The 22,124-nt window shown below is 32.3% G+C and overlaps 3 protein-coding genes across 4 annotated transcripts; 1 reads left to right on the plus strand and 2 right to left on the minus strand.

Moving 5' to 3' along the window:
* Nucleotides 1-875: 875 nt before the first annotated feature.
* On the minus strand, nt 876-10,447 carry LOC103834876 (transcription factor bHLH126). Its single transcript, XM_009110967.3, has 5 exons — nt 4,093-10,447; nt 2,239-3,464; nt 1,752-2,108; nt 1,602-1,675; nt 876-1,192 (listed from the first exon to the last, which is right to left on the minus strand). The coding sequence occupies exons 2-5, from the start codon at nt 2,461-2,463 to the stop codon at nt 1,183-1,185; spliced, it is 666 nt and encodes a 221-aa protein (XP_009109215.1). The 5' UTR covers nt 2,464-3,464; nt 4,093-10,447; the 3' UTR covers nt 876-1,182.
* A 46-nt stretch (nt 10,448-10,493) lies between these two features.
* On the plus strand, nt 10,494-15,078 carry LOC103834877 (phosphate transporter PHO1 homolog 4). 2 transcript variants are annotated; one of them, XM_033277090.1, is made up of 10 exons: nt 10,494-11,074; nt 11,118-11,427; nt 11,516-11,587; nt 11,662-11,791; nt 11,910-12,030; nt 12,099-12,357; nt 12,429-12,533; nt 12,938-13,414; nt 13,489-13,625; nt 13,705-15,078. In XM_033277090.1, the coding sequence occupies exons 1-10, from the start codon at nt 10,557-10,559 to the stop codon at nt 13,802-13,804; spliced, it is 2,229 nt and encodes a 742-aa protein (XP_033132981.1). In that variant the 5' UTR covers nt 10,494-10,556; the 3' UTR covers nt 13,805-15,078. The 2 variants fall into 2 exon arrangements, with proteins under 2 accessions (XP_033132981.1, XP_009109217.1); XM_009110969.3 differs by having other exon boundaries at nt 10,494-11,070; nt 11,150-11,427.
* Nucleotides 14,841-18,991, minus strand: LOC117125651 (protein SRG1). The gene is made up of 4 exons (XM_009110973.3): nt 18,294-18,991; nt 15,772-16,019; nt 15,363-15,690; nt 14,841-15,278 (listed from the first exon to the last, which is right to left on the minus strand). The coding sequence occupies exons 1-4, from the start codon at nt 18,540-18,542 to the stop codon at nt 15,036-15,038; spliced, it is 1,068 nt and encodes a 355-aa protein (XP_009109221.2). The 5' UTR covers nt 18,543-18,991; the 3' UTR covers nt 14,841-15,035.
* Between the last annotated feature and the right edge of the window lie 3,133 nt (nt 18,992-22,124).

Raw genomic sequence — 22,124 nt, forward strand, 5'->3', positions numbered from 1 at the left:
GTACTGTATTTGTGTAAGTGACCAATATTACAGTGGTCTCATCCATTTTTGCTTGCATGTCAATGTCATGCAAGATTCTTGGGCTCCTTTATATGTTTAGTATGTTTTTATGAGCAATGTTTGATGAGAGGTCATGTGATTAAGATACACGTATCCTGACACACGTACATAGCCATTAAAAGTTTCGTAACACCGATGACATTTAATTTATTTGATTGTGTGAAAGCATGCATGTGTTAAGATAATCAACTTACTTAGTTCTTAAAAAAATAAAAGAAGATAATCAACTTACGTATAGTCAACGAGAACTACTATCTGATATTCATTTGGATCCTTTGTTTGGCACGTTCGAATTGCTCAAACGTGTGATTTCTAGATCATGATTTGTATTTCTAATTCATATATGGTTTCTCGTATTTGATAACTCACTATGTCGCAGAAATAAGGTTGTTCCTTCTCAATTTTCAGTCCTATATATGTATTAAACATCACATAAAATATCGAAGATAGCGAAGGAGATATTAATAACGAACAAAAATCAGTAGTTAGGTCGAGAGCAATCTTGCAGATTATGATCAATAGAGCCCAAAAGATGGTTCCCACCTACCATTGCTTCATATAGTAAATATAATATTTGCATTATGCAGCTTTGAATCTCGATACAATTAAAACATTAGCATACATAAGTAGACTACATGTTGGTCTCTTTATATCTTTCTGGTTAAAACTAGGTGGTATATTATGCTATCGCATTTGTTTCACTAAGCTACCCTTAACGAATATTCCTTCCAATAAGACTTAATGATTCATGGGATATACATTATATAAAACCCTCAGATTCATACTAAATATTCCGCATGAAAACATAGCTATGGAATGATACAAAACATTATAATGAAAGGGAAACATGATAGCTGAAATTTGGAGGTAATAAATCGAAGCAAAATGTAAAGCAAACACACAAAAACCTTAGATGGTGAGTAAAATGCAATGTTGCAAACATCAAACCCTTGGTCTCTACGGTGGGGGCAGTGAATGATGGTGAATTTTATGACCTAGCTACCCCTAACGTCTTTTGAAACATAACAAAAGCACACACTTGAACTTGTTTAAACCGAAGCTACGCCTCCATCCACGAGTGAATTTCAAGGCCCGCTCCCAAGATGAAGTTTCAAGATAGCTTTAGATATTTCTGCATTTAGCATACCATGAAATTAGTTAGAATATAAACTATACTTATGTTGTAAAATGCATGAACAATATATGCCATATCGAACGTATATAGCATATATTTTTGTTTCATTGGTACCCTAGCTAGAAAGCATGTCAAAATTTTGTATATATATATACATATATATATATATATATTTCATATTAGTTAAATACACACATATAAAGTTCATGAGCAAGAGAATACAAAACACTTTGCTTATATTAACACCAAATCTAAAAAGAGAAATAAATTTGAAATGACTTTATATTTGGCTAAAATTCAAACACCACATACATATAACAACAACAAAAACGAGTACTTGGAAAAGAGATCATACGATGAAGAAATTTTTAAAACTAAATATGTTATGTTCCTTAGTTATTAGTACCCCGGCGAAAGGATCAAGTCCTCGACTAGCTTCTGCTGCAACCAAGCTAAGTCCAAGCATCCGAAAGTATTAACCTGTATCGAATATAGTTATATACATATATAGTGAAAACCCTAGACCAAGTGCAGTTGACATGGCATATAATCATACCTCGACTTGAATAGTGTGCATGAGCCTTTCATTTACTCGTGTGGTGAGAGAGTTGATGACTTCAAGCCCTAACTCCTGAAGTGCCTCAAGCACTCTTGAAAGTGGCAAAGCGTCAGGACCTGAAGAGTTGCTGCTCACCGCCACTTCGAAACCGTTCACGCATGGTTGCACAATCAAACTCGCTGGATCCGATTTGCCTAACTCGAATCCAGTTCTTGCTAGGTTAGGATCCGATCTCTGACATGTTTGTTCTCTGCTTAGCTCGTCTCTTCTTGCACTGAGTTCTTTAATCCGTGTTTCTGTGTCCTTAATGAAACCAACCGCTGCATTTACATGATCCGCAACAGCTCTCTTCCCCTAGAAAAAATCAAGAAAAAGACATGTTCATAACCCTAGAAAACAAATCCCACCAAATCTTGTTTCTTGTTCGGACAAATGATATTAAGAAAATAATTAAATTTGAGAAAAAGTGAGTAAGAATATGAACCTTGATGTATTGGAGAGGTAGGTGACTACGAAGGGAAGCATATAGTGTAGCCATTTCTTGTCTTCTCTGGCGTTCGATGTCGCGGTGAAGCAGCTTCTTCTTCTTCTTATTGTCATCTATATCATGGGGCATATCGGAGCCGCCGCTGCTTCCACCTTCGCCGGCTGAGCCAAATGGTCTCTGTCGCTGGTACCCTTTCGGATTAGGATTCTTATAAGGATCCATAGTTTGACACTTTGAGCTTCAATAATGCCAGATCTCCCTAGGATTTTGTGGTTATGTCCTATATTTCAATTTCTTCTATTGTTTACTCGTTAGCTTTTTATATTGTGGAGGATGGTGCCTTAAAGAAACAAATGGTTCTCTCAGGACCATTCTTTTAATATATAAACTATTAAGAGGACCAAATAATGCAGCTTTCAGGAATTACATTTTTAACCTAAATTTGTTTTTCTATGAAATTTAGTTAAAACTTTTTTTTTTGGGCTTAGCCTCAGCTTGTGTCCTTGGACCTTCTGAAAAAAACATTTTCTACCACTTTGAAAACTAGGCATGATGTGTATACATAGCTCATTCATGAATGGTGGAATATAGTAAAACAATTGGTATACTAACACAAACTACTAAGCCACAATTTTTTACCTAACTTTTTTTATACTAAAACACTTTAATAAATGTATTATTTTATCAAAACTATGTTTACAATATACATTGTTATACTGAAACTGTACACAAAATAAAAGGCAACTATTGAAAAACTGAGATAAGAGCTGTAAATGAGTTTTAGACGATAATCGCATATAAAAAGAAACGATGATACTTTTATCTGTTTTGCAAAATTTGAGCTAGGTCTAATTTCCATGAGTTAGACAAATCATGTATGTTAACAATTTTGGTCAAAGCTACCCTTAGGGGAAAAAAAATAAAAAATTTAGGCAAATTCATCCTTCCGGCCATCAAATATCAGCGTTAAACAAAAAGAGGTAATGTACATAAAAATGTCAAACCGACAAAACTGCATAGAAACAAAAGTGAAAATATGTCCCTATCCACATTTGCCTTTAAGAATTTATGATCTCACAACACTAAGGATACACCTATTTGACATTTGTGGACGTGGAAGCCCAATCGTGTCCTAATATTCGGATACATGACAGATAAGTGATCAAATCTCAGCCATTGGTCTTGTTATGGTCGCCTGTGGGCTACCAGCTTTTGATGTGCACCTGCAGTGCCGTCCCGAAATATCCGGTGGCCTAAAGCAATATAAAAAAATGTGACCTTTAATTTTTTTCAGAAATTTTGAATCTGGTTTATCATTACTAATTCTCTAATATGAACATACTTTTTTACATAAGAATATTTTTTGTTATATAAGAAAATTTATTGTTTTAAAACTAATTTTATGTTCTTTAAAAAAAAATTCAATTGTTTAGTAATGAAGTTGTTGCTGTAATTTTTAACGTGAACCTTCGTTAAGTTATTTTACAAATATATAAAGAACCAAAGAAATCATACAAATATATATAACAAAAATGTATATTACTAAATGTGTTCGAAATATAAAAGATCACTGAATTTAACTATAGTAAGTTACATAACAATAACTGATAGTTAAAATGAAATATAAATGGTTATAAGTTATAAATTCAGACAAATAGATTAAAATTAGTTTAGAAACAGAGACTAAGAAAGTATGAAAAACTAAAATGACTAAATATTAAATCTCGAGGTTTTAAACAATCATCTATGACAATTACACAATTTAAGATTTGTGGCCTTAAAAATATCAATTATAAATGTGGCTTAAAGCTAATGCTTTATGTGCCTTATGGCTAGGACGGGCCTGTGCACCTGCTCACACTGCAACTACCGTTGTTAATCACATTAATTATTATTTAAACTCCCCATATCCATTGCGTATCAGAGATACTGTATATTTATTCTGCTTAAGAAGATATTACACAATATAATATGTTTTGGCTAAAAATACGATGATATCCTTTTTTTTTTTTTGATAAGTATGTGAATTATCATTGAAAATGAAACAGGTTTGTACATGTACAAAAGAGATAAAGCTTAAAGCCTAATGATGCCAAAAAAGAATAAAAAACATCAAAGAGACTTCCATGAAGAGGTGGTTTAACCTCGACAGCACTTACACACTTCTAAGAATGCTTGAGCCATATGCACATAAGGGAGACGAACTTTTATGATATCCTTCCAGCGTTCCCATTTTTTGTTTCTTTTTTTTGAACAACTGATTATATTAAAATTAAAGGCCCATTTTTTGTTTCTTATTTTTAAAAAGAAGCATTTTGGTGAAAGTTATCGTTTCAAGCGTAAAGCAAAATCCTCCTTCTGTCACGAATCCTCTGCTACATTATATATATACACAATATTTATATTTATGTGGACTTTAGAGCTTTAATTGTTTTTGATATTTGACCAACATTTATTTATTGTGGATGTGTCTGCATCAGTGCATAGTATGCAAGTACGTTTATTGTATTTTCGTACAACATGTGCTTTCATTTATTCAAGAAAAATTATCGGCGTCAGCGGGTGTGTTTTAGGTCTTTGAAGATGGTAGGTAGAATTTAGGTTACTTCATTTATTTGATGTGTATGCCGGTTGACACAATTTTATTTCAGATTATATAATTAGCAGCATCCTTCATGAATGGTGTGGTGGTACATGATTATGTTTTTTCTTTCAGAATGAAGAACCTGATTTGTGAATAAAATCAATATGGTATGTACGAGGATCGCAGTATGGTGAGAAAAGCTATTCAAATAGTGATTTTCTCCTTTTGCTTTTTGGCACGCTAGCATTCAGAGTTTTTGCCGAATCTTACTTCAAATTTTTTTTTGGCTGTTTGTTTAGCACGATATATATGCCTCTTTGAAGTGTCTTAAACTACTTTCCAAACTATTTTGTACCAAACCACACCGCTTTGGTTGGAGGTCTGGTCGAGTTAGCATTGGTGCTGCCTAGTCAGTGGAGAAGCTACCACTAAAACCAGTGCCGGCCACTAAATTTGAGGACCAGAAGCTTAAAAAAATTTAGGACCTGATCATAAATATATTATCAAAACTTACAAGATTTTGTAGGGATAGAGACTCGAAATCACTACCATTAGACTAAATATCACCCATAAGTACCATTGCACTATAGACAAACTATAATCAATTTATTGCCGGTAAAGTACATATATTATTTTGGGCCGGAAACTCCAGCTTCTAATGCTTGGTATCAGGACCGCTACTGACTAAAACAAAAGTGATCACTATAACATATGGCTGAAATCAAATTGATCCCGTTAAAAATGTGGCCGGCTCCGCCACTAGACCTAGTCATGCTAGCACACTGGCGAGCGAGAATGGTTGTTGGTTGGACAGTCTGGATCTTTGCATATTACCTCTGAATTTTCACATTTTACTGTCATTACATTGACAACTTTTCGAATTTTGGCTTATAATCATTATTTACTCAGATAAGGTTCTCTCTTGCTCTAGTGCTTTTTTACTGTTAATGTAAAATATTAAAACCATTTCAACATATTAAAAAAGTACCAAAGGCTGGTCGATTGGTAGTGTGATGTGGAAGTATCTGATGCACTAGTTCCTGTCTTATAAAATTAGAAATAAGGCGCACGTTTTTATGTATGTATGACCAGATATCTCTCACCGAGTCCACCACTGTCAGGAAAAAAGATTATGCAAAGTTCCTCATGATGACAGAAAATAGTGCCTTCTAATCAGACGGTTGCGAACAAAAGCCGCAATATGTACAGTAACGTCCGAATTATTAATAATTTTGTTTAAGTTCGTTCAAATGAATTAAAATATGGTTTTCGAATTATAAGTACCTGTATAACTGTATTTATAAAATACAACTATGCATTCTTGTTCTTAATAATGGTAATAGTTAATCTGTCATTTGTAATAAATTGTTTTTTTTTTTTTTTTTTTTTTTTGCTAAAATTGTAATAAATTGTTGACAAACAGAAACTACACACACTATAGATCCAGCTATATTATTCGTATATATTGACACAAAATACTTTATTTATCATGAAATTCTTTCTAACTACTACCTATTATGATTACTTTTAAAATATTATTCTTTTTTTTTAAGGAGGTGGTATGCTTTTGACGCGTGTCTCTTTTTTCTCTTAGGGGGTGTTAGTGGGAATAAGATTTATATAGAGTTTGTTAATTTTAAAAGTTCAGAGATTTGTTAAATTTGGAAAGAGTTGTAGAGAGTTTTGTATATTTTGAAATTCTATGAAAATACATTGATATAATGATTCTAAGAATCTAAAGTATATAAGTAGTATTCTCAAAATCTTGCATTATGAGTTAAATGGTGAAGAATACAACTCCCAATAACACCAACTTTAATAGATTTAAAGAATCATTAAAATCTAGACTTTTTGAATAACAAAAGATTGTGTATAGAATTACTAAATCATGAAACCAATAACACTAGATTTTAATGAGAATGTGAAATTGTGTAAACTAATAACACTAGATTCTATAAATTCTAACAATCATCATAAATCTAACTCCCACTAACACCCCCTTAGTATACGTAATGTTTATGTGTCTTTAGTGGTGTTTTTTTTTTGTTTTTGGGCCTTGTGGTTGGGCCTCGTCTGTGGTGGTCTGGTGTTTTTCTTAATAGTTTGGTCTGTTGTATTTCTTTGTTTAATATTAATCTTATCTGATGACAATGCATTTCAAAATACTACAAACTTTTGATTTTTAAATAATATATAAATCTATTAAAAGATTCCAAATTCCAATTTTTTGTTTTTTCAAAAATTTCGAATTTAAACAAAATAATTATACTTTGAATGTTTCATTTATTATTATGGTATTGACAAAATGAGTAACTCTATTAAACACATTATGTTACAACCAAACAAGTACAAAATAGAGCGATCTTTTTTTTAGACCAAATAGAGCGATCTTATGACCTTGCCAATTAAAGAGTCTAGCAAGACGTTCCTATGTTAATGAACTTTATGAAAACGCTCAGAAATTTAGTTGACTTTTTATAAATGGTAGTTACATAATTGCCAATCACATTCATGTTTTTATCTTGATATATATATATATATATATGTCGGTCTAATAAATATAGATTCATTAAAAATAAAGTGAAACCAAATAAAAAAAATTTATGAAATTTTAAAAAATAGTGAAATAGAATACTCAAAACCAACTTGGAGTGGGCAACGAAGTTAAACCATATGAATCAAACTCAAAACACATGCTTTATTCAAACATAATTATTACTTCTAAAATTTTAAATTTTATCTTGTCTGTATTCAAAATTTATAAATAATTGATCTGCTGAGATTTTTCAACATAACTTATACTTGTATTTAAATTTGAATTGAATAACAACTTTGTTATTACAACGATGAGAATATTACAAAGACAATTTTACATTCCATAATTCATCGTTGTAATAGCATAATTAATCAGATGTTAAAAAAATATAACCCGATATACAAGATGAGTTTTCAAAATAAAATAGAAACAGCAAAATATCCATGACTTGGACATGTGTTATACATTACAGACCCTACTTGCCTAATTCACCCGAATCCCAAGGTTAAACAGATTTGATTATTCATTATTTAGCTGAAATTGTTTACCAAATGTCTTAAAGAAAAGTCATCGGTTCCAGAGAGCGGTTTTCAACGTAGCAGCATAAATTACAGTATTCTTACTTTTATGCACTTGCTTGTTTTTTTTCCTCGACTTAGTGTTGTTTCTTTTGTGTTTGTGAATATCATTCGACAAACACACACAAAACGTGATAACATGTACAAATTTATCTTAAGAGAAACATTACAATTTCATTGGTCAGTTGTAATTTTTTTTTTTTTTGATAACCGAGTGTCTTGGCCTCCACCGTGGTAATCCAGACTAGAGACCGAACCTTTTAGCGGCGCGGACGCACACTCGAGGATGGGTCATGGCCAGACAACGGTCTTCGGTCTCTGGTGCCAGAGCAAGTCCGCATGTAAATTCTCTGGTGACCAGTGGGAGTCGAATCCGGAGCCGTACTTGCAGCTGCAAACCGTTTATCACCAGTCAGTTGTAATATTTCGAAATTGAATCCACGGAGACTAAACCACAAAATATACTATAGGTAATCAGATTAAACTGTGTAATCAATCAGAAAGCAATAAACAATAATAAAGTAAATCGGTCTGTGAGGAATGTAAGAAAGTCGGTAGATCCAAGAAAATCATTCAAAAAATCATGTTTGAAGTAACGAATATTACGGTTATTAAAAACAGTTTAAAACTCTAATCACAATAATTAAGTCAGTTAGTTTCTGCTTCAGAGACTATCTATGTGTACATCCTACAATCTCAAATTTCTTTGTGAATTTAAAGAATTAAAACAAGTATTAAGATTAGGTTTGATATGTTCATTAAATTTCGCAACCAAATTTCTTTGTCAATAGTTATTTAACTCATTAAACATTATTTTAGGGAGTTATTAGAATCAGAATTTAAAAGGAGTTAAGTGATTTTAAAAGTTGACAGATTCTTAAAAGTTATCAATAACATTTTTGTTTCTATCCATTATCATATGATCTTAGATTATCAGAGTTGTCAGTCTAAATCTAGCATTAAGAAAAATGACCAAAAAATAAAAGATAAACTGTAACAATTGATTGCTTTAAATTTTCTAAATCTAACAAATGATCTATTCAGACATAATCAAAGAATACATGATTAATGATGAAGTTTGCATAATTATATTAAAATAATAAAAAAAGATTTCCAAGTCAATCTTAGAAGGGATCCCGATCTTTTTCTCTAAATCTAAAATAAATTTTATCTTAAACAATGATTTAACAACATCTAAAAATAAGGTATAAAACGTTCTGGTCGAATTTTAGGTAAAGCTAAATAGAAAATAGGCCTTTCCTTTTCAAAAAAAAAAATAGAAAATAGAAAAAAACCGAAGTTTTCAATTTTTCTCGTATTAAACTGGCAGATAGAACAAAGCATAATTTTTAATCCTACTGATGAGTTGACCTCAAACCTTCGGATTCGGAAAGATAATTCATTTATATACCTTGTGTCAAAATTTGAACTTCGTCCATCGGTAGAAAAATTCTCATCTATTGCCAAATTTTAATACATCTACACAGTTCTGTATCCAATTCGATTTAAACAATATAGAAACACTAAAAACCATGATATGTCACGTGTCTAGGTTCAACTCCACAAGATCTTTTCCCTAACTTAAATACTATATTTTTACCCAGTCTACATGTTTTATGCAACTTACATACATGCAATTTAAATATAGAACGTAGAAAAATATTAATATAAAATTAATAACTAGAAGAATATAACCACACGTCTAGATTAAATAGTTTGAGGGCCGGTCCATTGGCGTCATGGATCCTGGAAAAAACAAAATTAATTTCCAAACTATTATTTAAAAAAAAAATCTGATAGATATATATTTTTTTTAAAATACCAAAAGTATTTTTAGAAATAATATATAGAAATAAAAAATATTTTTATATAAAAAAATTGGACCCCTTTTTTTATTTTTAATATAAAAATACTTATATTTTTTAAAAAAGTTGGATCCTTATCTATTAAGAAATAAATGGACAACGGATTGAACCGGAGCGGTCGCACCACTCGCCCCCTATCTAAGCCGGCCTGAGTGGTTTTGAACTTTAATCACCAGATATAGGAGTGCAAGAGAAAATTGCCCTGTATTACAAGTGAGTCCGTAGATAACTTTACGTACGGATCAACACTAACATTGTAATAAGATTTCAGTATGAATCTTCCTGGATAAGTCTGCTCATAACTCTTCACTGACGACATGTATATCTTTTTATCTTTTGCCTTTTTAATAGTGAACATTTTTGTTGTTGTTTTAGTTTTAGAGTTTTATCTTATCTTACATATGTACATGTACATCTCTTGTCAAAAAAAGTATATAGCAAAACAATGCAGATTGTGGTCAATAAAATACCCTTTTTTTTTATTGGTTTAATTGTGGACTATAGTGTTCTTGGTAGCTTTCAACTGGTACAATTTAAAGTTTTGGTTAGAGAGGTCTTCATTTCGCAAACAAAGCATTAAACATCACTCAAACCCAAAAGTCAGAACATGTGAAGTCTTCTTTCCAGCTTTGGTTTAAAGACACAGAGAGAAACCAAGATTCTTAAATGAGTCTATGACTTTACAAGCTCTACAGATAAAGAGATTTGCCTTAACAAGGTTGAAGATTAGCTAAACAAAAAGAAACGAGAAAATGAGATTTGGGAGACAGTTTGTGTCTAAGATGATCCCAGAGTGGCAAGAAGCTTACATAGATTACGCTTACCTCAAAACCATTCTTCAAGACATCCAAGCCACCCGGAAGATTTCAGTTTCCAACAGCCAGAGCAAACCTTCCTTCGCACGTAACCTAACCAAACGCTACACCCGCAACGCCTCTGTCTCTGAAAATCACGTCATTGTTTTCAACGCAGTCACTCATGCCGACTTCGAGCACGATATGACTTACGAGACAGCGTTTTTGAAGGCGGGAGAGCCAGGTGGAGACTCTGAGGCTGCCTTCTTTAGAACCCTAGACCGAGAATTCAACAAAGTGAATAGCTTCTACAAGTTGAAAGTGGAGAAAGCGAGGCACGAGTCTTTGGCTCTGACCAGACAAATGGAAGCTTTGGTTGCTTTCAGATTCAGAGTTAAGGAGAAGAAACCGTCTTCCACTGATTCAGTCTCAGTAGACATCAATGCCTTATCTTCCAAGTCTAAAGAAAATAGTGAGTTTCTCTGATTCTTCTAGGTCTAATTTGGCATGTGAGTACAGTGTACTGAATCTTTATTATTTTGGATATTCAGAAGTGACAGTAGGTGATCTCATAAAGAACGAGGCCAATGAGAGTATTCTTGAGGGTATCAGGATGAACAGAACACTGGAAACTCCACTGTCAGCAATTAAAACCATCCTCAAGGTTCATAAGCAGGAAGAGCTTAAATTCACAAGAGAGAATCTAAAGAAAGTCGAGGAGAGACTTCAGAGAGCGTTCATCGAGTTTTATCAGAAACTTGGGCATCTTAAAAACTATAGCTTCTTGAACACGTCAGCGGTTTCCAAGATCATGAAGAAGTATGATAAGGTACTTTCTACTGGATTTTATTTATCAATTAATTAATGACGTTTAAAACTTTAGTATATATAAGGGCTGATATGCACTACTGTTTTAGATATCAGCAAGAAATGCTGCGAAGCAGTACATGGAAATGGTGGATAGCTCTTACCTCACTAGCTCTGATGAAGTAAGAAGATGTTTAAAAACACACTTGCTTATATTCTAAAACAAATCTTAACTTGAATCTTTAAACAACTCCAGATTCATAAGCTGATGGTAAGAGTTGAATCTACTTTCATTCAACATTTCTCCAACTCAAACCGGAGACAAGGGATGAATCTCTTAAGGCCAAAAGAGAACAAAGAACTACATCGAACCACATTCTCCACCGGTATATAACTAAACTGTTATATATAACAAATCTTTTTTTTTTTGCTAGGTATATATAATAAATCTTTGGTTTGTGTGTTTTAGGCGTAGTTCATCATTTTGTTATGTTTTATTGTCAGGCTTCTTCTTTGGCTGTGCTACATCTCTCATAATAGCTCTTGCTCTGATCATCCATGCTCGTAATATCATGGGCACACCAGGACAACGAACTTACATGGAAACAATGTTCCCTCTCTACAGGTATCCATTGAAACAAACTCTCTAAATCTCTCTGTAACTTTCATGTGATGATCTTGAGATATGTACAGGTTCTTTGGGTTTGTAGTCTTGCATGTGGTTATGTACGCTGCTAATATCTACTTCTGGGGGATATACCGTGTGAATTACTCATTCATCTTTGGTTTCAAACAAGGCACTGAACTTGGTTATAGACATGTTCTACTTCTAAGCTTTGGTCTTGGTACACTTTCTTTGTGTGCTGTCTTATTAAACCTTGACATGGAAATGGATTCTCAAACCAAAGACTACAGAATAGTCACTGAACTTATTCCCCTCTTCCTCCTCGCTGTAAGTTCCTTAAGTCTGCCTCTCTCATTACAATTCACAACTCAATGCCTTTGTGTTTGGTCACGTCTCAGCTAGTGGTTGCCATTACTCTTTGCCCCTTCAACATTCTCTATCGGTCAAGCCGGTTCTTCTTCCTCACGGTTCTGTTCCGCTGCATCGCTGCACCATTTTATACGGTATCAACAATATCATCTACTAGTCATGGACATATTATCCGAAATCCAATCAGAACCAAACCGAAGAAACCGAAACTGATATAATTTTATAAATCAATAATTATTTTAGAAAAAACCGAATTACTCAAATAATTTCCGTCTTTACGGTTTTTTTTTTTTAAATTATCTTAAACCCGAGCGAAACCGAACAATTAGTAATTCAGTTCTGTTTCGGCTTTTGTAAAAAAATATAAACCCGACCCAAAGCTGACATTACCCAAAACCGATCCGATTCAAAAAATGCTCTGTTCTTAAACGGGTCTTATATACCCAACCCGAATAACCAGATCCGATCTGAACCGGAACCCCGAATGCCCATCACATGAACAACATCATCAATAAAACGGGTTGCATTTTTTTTGCAGGTGAATCTTCCAGACTTTTTCTTAGCAGATCAGCTAACAAGCCAGGTTCAATCACTGAGGAGTCTAGAGTTCTACATATGCTACTATGGATTTGGAGATTTCAGACAAAGACAACGAAACACTTGCAGATCAAACGATGTTTTCACAACATTCTATTTCATTGTAGCTGTTATACCCTACTGGTTAAGGTTTCTTCAGTGCATCAGAAGAATAATCGAAGAAAATGATCTGAGTCATGGGTACAATGCCATCAAGTATCTCTTGACCATAGTCGCTGCTTGTCTTAGAACAGCATATACTCTCAACAGAGGAACCACCTGGAACATCACAGCTTGGATTTTCTCAGGAGTTGCAACGCTTTACGCAACTTACTGGGACATTGTTATTGACTGGGGTTTGCTTCAGAGAGGATGTAAGAACAGTTTCTTGAGAGAAAAGCTTCTTGTTCCTCACAAAACCGTCTACTACGCTGCAATGGTGAGCAGCAATATCCTCTGATACTTTGTGTTTTTTGTTACATTATGGTTTATGTTTCTTCATCTTCTTTACAGGTTTTGAATGTTTTGTTGAGGTTAGTTTGGTTGCAAACAGTTTTGGATCTGAAATTCTCTTTCTTACATAGAGAAACTCTTGTCGCGCTTCTGGCTTGCCTTGAGATCATACGCAGAGGTATATGGAACTTCTTCAGGTAAGCTCCGAGTCTAAGAAATGTTTGTTTCCATGGATCTATACATAGTTAAATACTTTTGAGAAGTTTTGTTGACTAGGCTGGAGAATGAGCATTTAAACAATGTTGGGAAGTTTAGGGCGTTCAAATCTGTTCCATTACCATTCAACTACCAAGAAGATAGAGATCAAGACAATTAGCTGAGCAAGATATATACATGTAACATGGTTATACGATCTTAAGACAAACGATTAACGAAAGTGGTTACATGCACAACGTTCACATGTTTAGGCTTTTCAATAAGCTATTGTTGTAAAAAGCAGACACAACCTTCTGTTATTTGGTTACTAAAACAATCACAAGAGGAGAGAAACCTAGTTATAGACCAGCTTATAAACAATGCTGTAAAACTTAAGAGAAAACGCAACGTTTGAGCCATGTCAACAAAGATATAGAGACATCTCTTTTGGTATAATATCTTTGATTAAACATATAAAGTTTGACTAATATTCCTCCCTAACTCCCACAAACTCTGTGATCACTGGTCCTTTCCTACAGATTCACATAGACTGGACCTGTCAGAATACATTGTTACAGGTCTATGCTGAATGATATTACATCATCGCACGTTTGACTTACTTTTTTGTAAAACAATCATTTAGCTGCAGATAGAATCCCAAAAGGGTCTGTCTATCTTCAATTGTTTCACAAAGACTATCATCATCCTACTATAAGTTTTTTCTCTTCTTCAGATCTAACTAGATAAAAATGTCTTCAATGTATTTGCCAAATAATTATTCATAGCTTTTATTTATTAATGAAGTAAATATAACATTATTACATGTAAAAAAAATCCTAAATTACCAATGAGTAGCCATTTAACCTCTTTCAGAAGACACAGCTCTTGATAATCATGATCCCTAGAGTAAACACAATGAGATTCTTATTATCTGAAAGTGGCTCAAGGCTGTCCAAAGGAGAGCCACTGTTTTTTTTCTTTCCAATAGCCTTTCTTCAGAAAGCCTAAACCACCCTTCGAAAAACTAGCTAGAGCTGAGACGGCTATCAGACATATCCTCAATGGTAGGAGTCGGAAGTCTATGGGATTGTACGAGCTAACAGCCGAAAGCTACTGAATTTGGTAATAAATCTTCTGTCATAAGCCCTTGCTTGCTATTTGTGGTAATATAGGTCTGTGTTCCTATTAGTAGAGAAGATCTTAGAGAAACAGTAACATGAAGAAGCGAAAACATTCTTTACTAACAAATCGATTGTCTGACAAGATTTGAATCATACAGAGGGATAGATTTACATATTTACTGAATGCGTGAACAAAAGAAGAAACAAAGTGTACGTAATACAACATGAACGGTCTGAGAAGGCAGAGTTTCTTGTGCCACAGGGAAATGGTTTTATTATGCATTGTTTTATTTAGATTCTCATAACATCAAGGTAAGCTTTTCCATCAAGCTTACGTGAGAACAAGCCCTTGAAATACTCTTCGATGGTCACACTTTTGAAAAACGCAGCCTTTTGCCTTTCCACGAGACTTCTCACAGGACCAACTTCTTTACCCATTCCCAAATTGTGAAATGCCGCCACAGAAAGCCTATCTTTCTCCGAGTTCACAACTCCACGATGCTCTACACTCCGGTATGCCCCGTTCGTTATGATCTATAGATTGATTAACAATACCATAAATGGAACCATTTGTATAACGATACCATATATGTCCTCTCACGTTCATGTATAACTTACCTCTAAGACATCTCCAACGTTGACAATGAAAGAATTTGGGAGAGGTTTGACAGGAACACACTTGCCATTTTTCTTGATTTGGAGACCATCAACTTCATTAACCTGCAACAGTATGGTGAGTCCTGTAGAATCTGAATGCGGAGGTAGACCAATAACCTGGTCGGGATCTGGACAAGTAGGGTAGTAATTTATCCTCATTGACTGTCTTAACTCATCATCAAACAACTTTTCCATTTCCTCGGGTTTGATCATCAAGGCGCTCGCCATTTTCGCTAATAAGATCTTGGCTATGCTTTTCACTTCAGCAGAATACGTGTCTAGTGTATCTCTGAAGAAACAATAACCAAGTTTTAGACAAAGAAGACTTGTTGGTTACTTGATAAGCACGGCGTTACTATTTGAAGCAAACCTAAAGGGAAGAGGTAACTTGGGGAACAAGTGAGGCTTGCGTAGTTGGACAGGTTGCATTACAAGGAGGAACATGTCTGACCAATCGAGTTTCTGCTCTTCTGAAACCACAAAAGCATGTCCAAACCCTTCGACGTCATTGGGTTGTTGCCACAGTTTCTTCTTCTCTTCCATGGGAAGGTTTGAAAAATCTTGAATCTCTGTCTTCAATTTGTCCAAGAAGCCTATTTCCATTCCATGGTTTACAAGCTAGAGATAATCATAAAGACATATGCCACAATGAAAATATTTATAAGGTTAAATTACTGTATAACAAATAAGTAAATAAATCGTTGTCAAGAAAATAAACAAAGGTGTAATTAGTTAATTTTTAACCTTTCTTCAAAAAGAAACTAGTTAATATTTTAAATAAAAAAAATTAAAGTTATGAAAACAATATTATCCCTCAATTTATTTTTTATATGTATAATTTTCATTCGATTTTCTATGTATTATATATATATATTGATTACTACATCAGTAATAAATAATAATTATACACTCCATAAAAATAGAAATACTATGCGAGTCCTACTATTGTATTTAGTAAAATAGCTTGCTAAAGTTTTATTTTATGGGTTTCATTTCAAAACACATATAATAAAGTATAAATAGAAATAACTTTAAAGCTTGTAGTCCTATGTGATTTTACATATCTTCCAACTATGCCTATGTGATTTTATATATCTTCCAACTACAAATAAATGAAACTTCTATATAAACACAAATAAGATAAAACTAGATTTTGACCCGCGCTTGGAAAGCGCGGGGTTGTTGGATTATATTATAATACAAAGTTTTATTATATCGAAAAACATAATTTTTAACGGCTATATAATCTACAAATTAGTTTATTTGAGATTTTATATGTACACTTTTATGTAAGTTTCTTTTCGACATGAGAATTATATCCGGATCAAAAAACAAACCGAACAGACCCAAAATTATAGGTTTAGTTCAGGTCCAGAGAAGATAACCTATTGGGTTTTTTTGACCCGCATGGCTTTGTTTGAGTCCGGGTCCTACCCTAGACCCGATCATAAATATGTGTTTATTAGGTATATTTGGATATTCCGAATATGTTTCCGGTATTATGGATATTGTTTTTAAGTTTTTGGTTTACGATTAGAGTTTTGATTTCAGGTAAATTTTTCAAATTAAAAAAAAAATTGGGTATTTGGATAAAATTTTGGATATTTTTCAGTTCATCGTGTCAGATTTTGAATAAGATTTTAATATTTGAAGTTTTTTGGTATTTGTTTGGAGTTTCAAATACTTTTCGTGTTTCGGATATTTTTCAGATTTTTCATATATTTCAAATTCTTTTAGGATTTTAAATACCCAAACAGATGTGGACCCATTACGTCCATATCAGGTCCAACAACCTTTTGATATAGATTTTTAACGTTATTGTACAAAAACATGGTTGATGAAATATTTTTCTGAGTAAAGGTATCATAAGAAATAATATTAAGATCTGTTAAAAATATTTAAAATATTGTATGTTTAGAAATATTAATGTATTATCAGAAAAATAATAAATAGTCATACATAACTCCAACAACTTTTTTATATTATATTTTTTAAAACACTTTCCTTTTTAATAGTATTGATTCGTTTTAAGTGAAAAGTATATAAAAGTATAATATCTAAATAAATAATTTTCAAAATTTTGAATAATCAATACTGATATCGTGAAGTTAGGTTAGCTTTAATAGAACCAATGAATTTCTTCATTTTTGTGAAGGTAACATGAATATTCAGAAAAATCATTTTTAAATATGAAAATATTATCAAACTATAGATGGTTGAAAGTTTAGTATATGATATGAGATTTTAGTGGGAAAGTTTATATATGATATGATTACTTTATTATAAATGAAAGAGGAAGTTAGAATGTACACATATATGTCTTGTAATTTATCTTGCTTTAAATCATATATTATATGATAAAAGTGATAATATAAAACATTAGTTTCAATGCTTTTACGATTAAAAATCAAAATGATAAATATAGTAATAGTAATGATTAGGATTTAGGAGTGAGATTTAAATAAATAAAAGAATTGACTAAATTATTGTTAGAGAAATATATGGTAACATATTGTTAGTATAAATTTAAGGTAAGACCAAAAAATAATAAGTTAAATGAAAGGGTCCAAACAACTTTTATAGGTATATTTTTTTAGACTACTTCCCTTTTAATAGTATTGATTGTTAAATGGGTATATAAAGCAACAAGATATTATGGTAGATTTTTGACAAACAAAATATATAATGGTAAATATTATAGAAAATATAGAAAAACACGAGCATATTTTCTTTTTAATTTGTTGATTTCATATTGTGGTTATCTTTCTAAAATCTCATATTTATTTATATCTATATGATGGGGTTTAATATTACATAAACAGAAGAGGGTTTATTTGTAAAGAAGAAATTATTAAGGAAAAATTTCGATAAACAGAAATATCGAGGACTTGCCTGGAAAAATCCCCATTCTTTGCATGCCAAGTCGAGCTTGTGAATCTCAGCATCCATGGAGGTTAAAGAACACAAGAGATTCATGTCTATGATTGGGATCTCGGTTCTTAAATCACCGTCGATATCACCTTTGTCAAGATCAGACCGTACATACCTCAGAGGAACCGTCGTTGTCAGCTTCTCCTTCACCATCTCTTGAACAGATGGAACTATGATAGAGCTATACTGGCTTGCTTCCTTGGCTTCCATGGCGGATTTTTCTTGAAAGAAAAAGAATGTTGATAATGACAAATATTCTCGAAGAAACGCTCACAAAAAGAAAAAGATAATGGATCTTGGCGTTTTGCTACGAGAGCGATAAGTGAAGTACTACGTCGTTTTGTATGTTCCATCTTTTGTTACTGGCTAGGTTGCATGGAACTGAAATGGAAACTACTTATGCGGAAGCAGTTTAGGTCATTGTTTTGTTCTAGGGTTATTATAATGTTGTCCCTGCCGTAACAAACAGCGCCGGTTCACATCCAGTGAAACATTCGCATTATCTCCTAAATTTCTAAAGCTATTATATAAGTTCCATTGTTCCTAAATTATCGAAATCCTTTATTTTATTAAAATTGACTTTAGAATGTATATGACCTCCTAAATGTCGGATCCAACCTTCTATGAAATATCTTATATATTAAAACAGAAGTCACAACCTTGATTCATGTGTGATTTTTTTAAAAATGGACCTAATGGATCTATTCATAGAAATTCATACTATATTTTAATTCAGACTAATAATAAATATAATTTTTAAAATATTTTAATCATAGTATCTTTTGATATCTTTTCATTTTAAATATAAATATATTTATTTTAAAATTCTAACAAATCTGTTTAAAAAGATTTTTACAAGATCTTCATTTTTGAAATTATACTTAAATATTTTCACTAATTTCGAAATTCGTTTAAAGTATTATTATACATTAATATATTCAGTTATATAAAATGAAAAATAAAAAAATCTATAATATTTTAGTTATTATATAATCATAATCAATTATATTAAATTAAAATTATTATATTGAGCTAAATATAATAAAATTGTATTAAATTTATATATTTTACTTTCGTAATTATAAAATATTTATGTTCAAAAATAAAATCTAATATGTTGGTAAGATGGGTTAACATTATCAAACTATATAATACATGTATAAAAATTAACATTTATTTCTTTAAAGTTAATAATATAAAATATTTGTAACTACTTTAATCATAATATATTTTCATTTTAAATATAATATATATTTATATATTATATTTTAAAAATTCTAATAAATCTGTGTAATATTTAAACAATAACTTAATGTATTTTAAGTTATCGTTTAGAAATAAAAATAAATAAATTATATCCTATTTTATCTACTTTTATAGTCATGATCATGTTAAAATATAATTATTAGACTAAAATAAATATGATAAATTTATATTCAATTGATAAATTTATAAATTTTATTTTCATAAATATAAACTATTTATTTAAAATATAATATGATGATAGAACGACTTAAAATTAACAAACTATATAATACATGTATAAAAATTAACATATCTTACACTTTTATAGATACAATAATAAATTATCTAAAATGAATAAGCATAAAAATATTGGTAAAAAAGAAATCCAGTTTTGAAATACGTGTCAGAATTTAGCATAAATTAAATACATAATATTTTTAAAATATATTTTCTCATGAATATATTAATTTACTTAATAACTAAATGCAAATACAATAAGATAAATATATAATTTGAAGTGGCAAATACATAAGGTTTAAACAATTAATTAATTATAACATGTAAATTATAAAATTATTGTATTTGAAATAGTTATATAAATATTTAAGTATATGATTAACATTAAAAATATATACCACTTATGTTCTAAAACAATAATTTATGTATAGAAAAGTGAAAACAAACACCCGTGCGGTTGCACGGGTCAAAATCTAGTATACATTAAAATGTCTTCAATGTATTAATGAAGTATATATAACAAGTAAAAAAATGCTAAACCATCAATGAGTAGCCATTTAACCTCTTCCAGAAGACAAAAGAACAAAAGAACAAAAGAACAAAAGATGAAACATGAACGGTCCACTACAAGAAAACAGGGGGATTCTGATGGCAGAAATCGTCGGAAATTCGTCGGAAAATGCCTATTCCGACGAATTTCTGACGAAGGCGTTCGTCGGTATCATTTCGTCGGAAAAAAAGAATTCGTCGGAATTTCGTCAGACCTTCCGACGACTTTCTGACGAATACCGAGAAATGTCATTCTGACGAACTTCCGACAATATTCCGATGCGGACACACGAGACCAGAGTTCATCGGAAAAACTATATACCGACGGAGACGGATCCTCCGAAGATACCGACGAACTGAGGCCTCGGTAAATACCGACGGACTATGATTCGTCGGTAAATTCCGACGACTCATCATTCGTCGGTATTTTCCGACGAATAATAGTCCATCGGTATTTACCGACGAATCATAGTCCGTCGGTATTTACCGAGGCCTTAGTTCGTCGGAATATGTCAATTTTAATACGAATTAATTTTGCATTTATATATATATATTTTATATGAAAAATTAATTAATAAATAAATAAAATCTGAAATTTAAAACTAATAATATTATAGAATTTAAATTCATACAAACCGAAATAGAAAAAAATATTCAGAAAATTTAAAATTCATGCAAAACGAAAAAAAAAAACATTCAGACAGTTTTAAAAAGATGAAAAAAACTAAGAACTCGAAGACATCAAACGATCTAGCTTCTGCATTATCTCGGCGTTGAACTTTTTCTGGGATGCCAGCTCAGCAAGGATAGTGGCATTCTCCGAACGGATAGTGGCATTCTCAGAAAGGATAGTGGTGTTCTGCTCCTCCAATGCCCCAATCCGTTCATCTTTGTCATGTAGCTCCTCGAGAATCATGGGATCGGCATACGGAGCTTGCGAAGAAGACGCCGGATACGAAGAAGCACGGCGGGCCAACCCAACTAAACGGCCTCCTTTCCTTTTAGGAACCGCCTACAAAAATATTTAAAGTTAGTAAATATGGACAAATTAGTAATCGACATTATAAAAAAAATATATTAATAAAAAAAATTACCTTTTCAACCATCTCATTTATTTGCAATAGGGACAAGTTGGTTGAAGCTCCCGTAGAATCGCCGTCATCAGAGAGAGGCTGAGATTGAGTTGCTATTTCAGCTTCCACCAAATCAACGACACCTTTGATCACGAGATCCTGAATTTGACCCGTCTTCTTGTTAGTGTGAGCCACCTTAATGAGTTGGAGACGATCAACGGGATTACCGTCATTTTCTTCGATCTAAAAAACCGCCATTATTAGCCAAGGAATATATAAAATATTTATTTAAAAAATATAAAGATAAATAATTAAAAAAAACTTACAAGTTCATCTTCCTTAGTAGACATAGAGCAAGCGCCGAGGTTGTGCACATACATACCTTTCCCGCCACAATCGCTCTTCCGGTTCTTGGAGTTCCTAGAAGACGTCTCTGCAGTTTCTTCCTTCTCCCAATGAGCTATCAACTGCTCCCACACCGTCCCGTTGATGAACCGTGGCCTCTTGTTCTTCTGCCAAACTGTCTTCCACGCGTTTATCTGCTTCGTATAAGAGTCCATGGCCTTTTCGTTGAATTTCTTACGGACTGTTTCCGTGAGATCGGAGTGCCAGTTGAACTCTTGCTACAAAACAAACATAATTTAATAAGTAAATATATTTTAAAAAATGTAAATACTTTAAAAAATGA

The sequence above is a fragment of the Brassica rapa genome, chromosome A08 (assembly GCF_000309985.2).
Source record: "Brassica rapa cultivar Chiifu-401-42 chromosome A08, CAAS_Brap_v3.01, whole genome shotgun sequence".
NCBI lineage: Eukaryota > Viridiplantae > Streptophyta > Magnoliopsida > Brassicales > Brassicaceae > Brassica > Brassica rapa.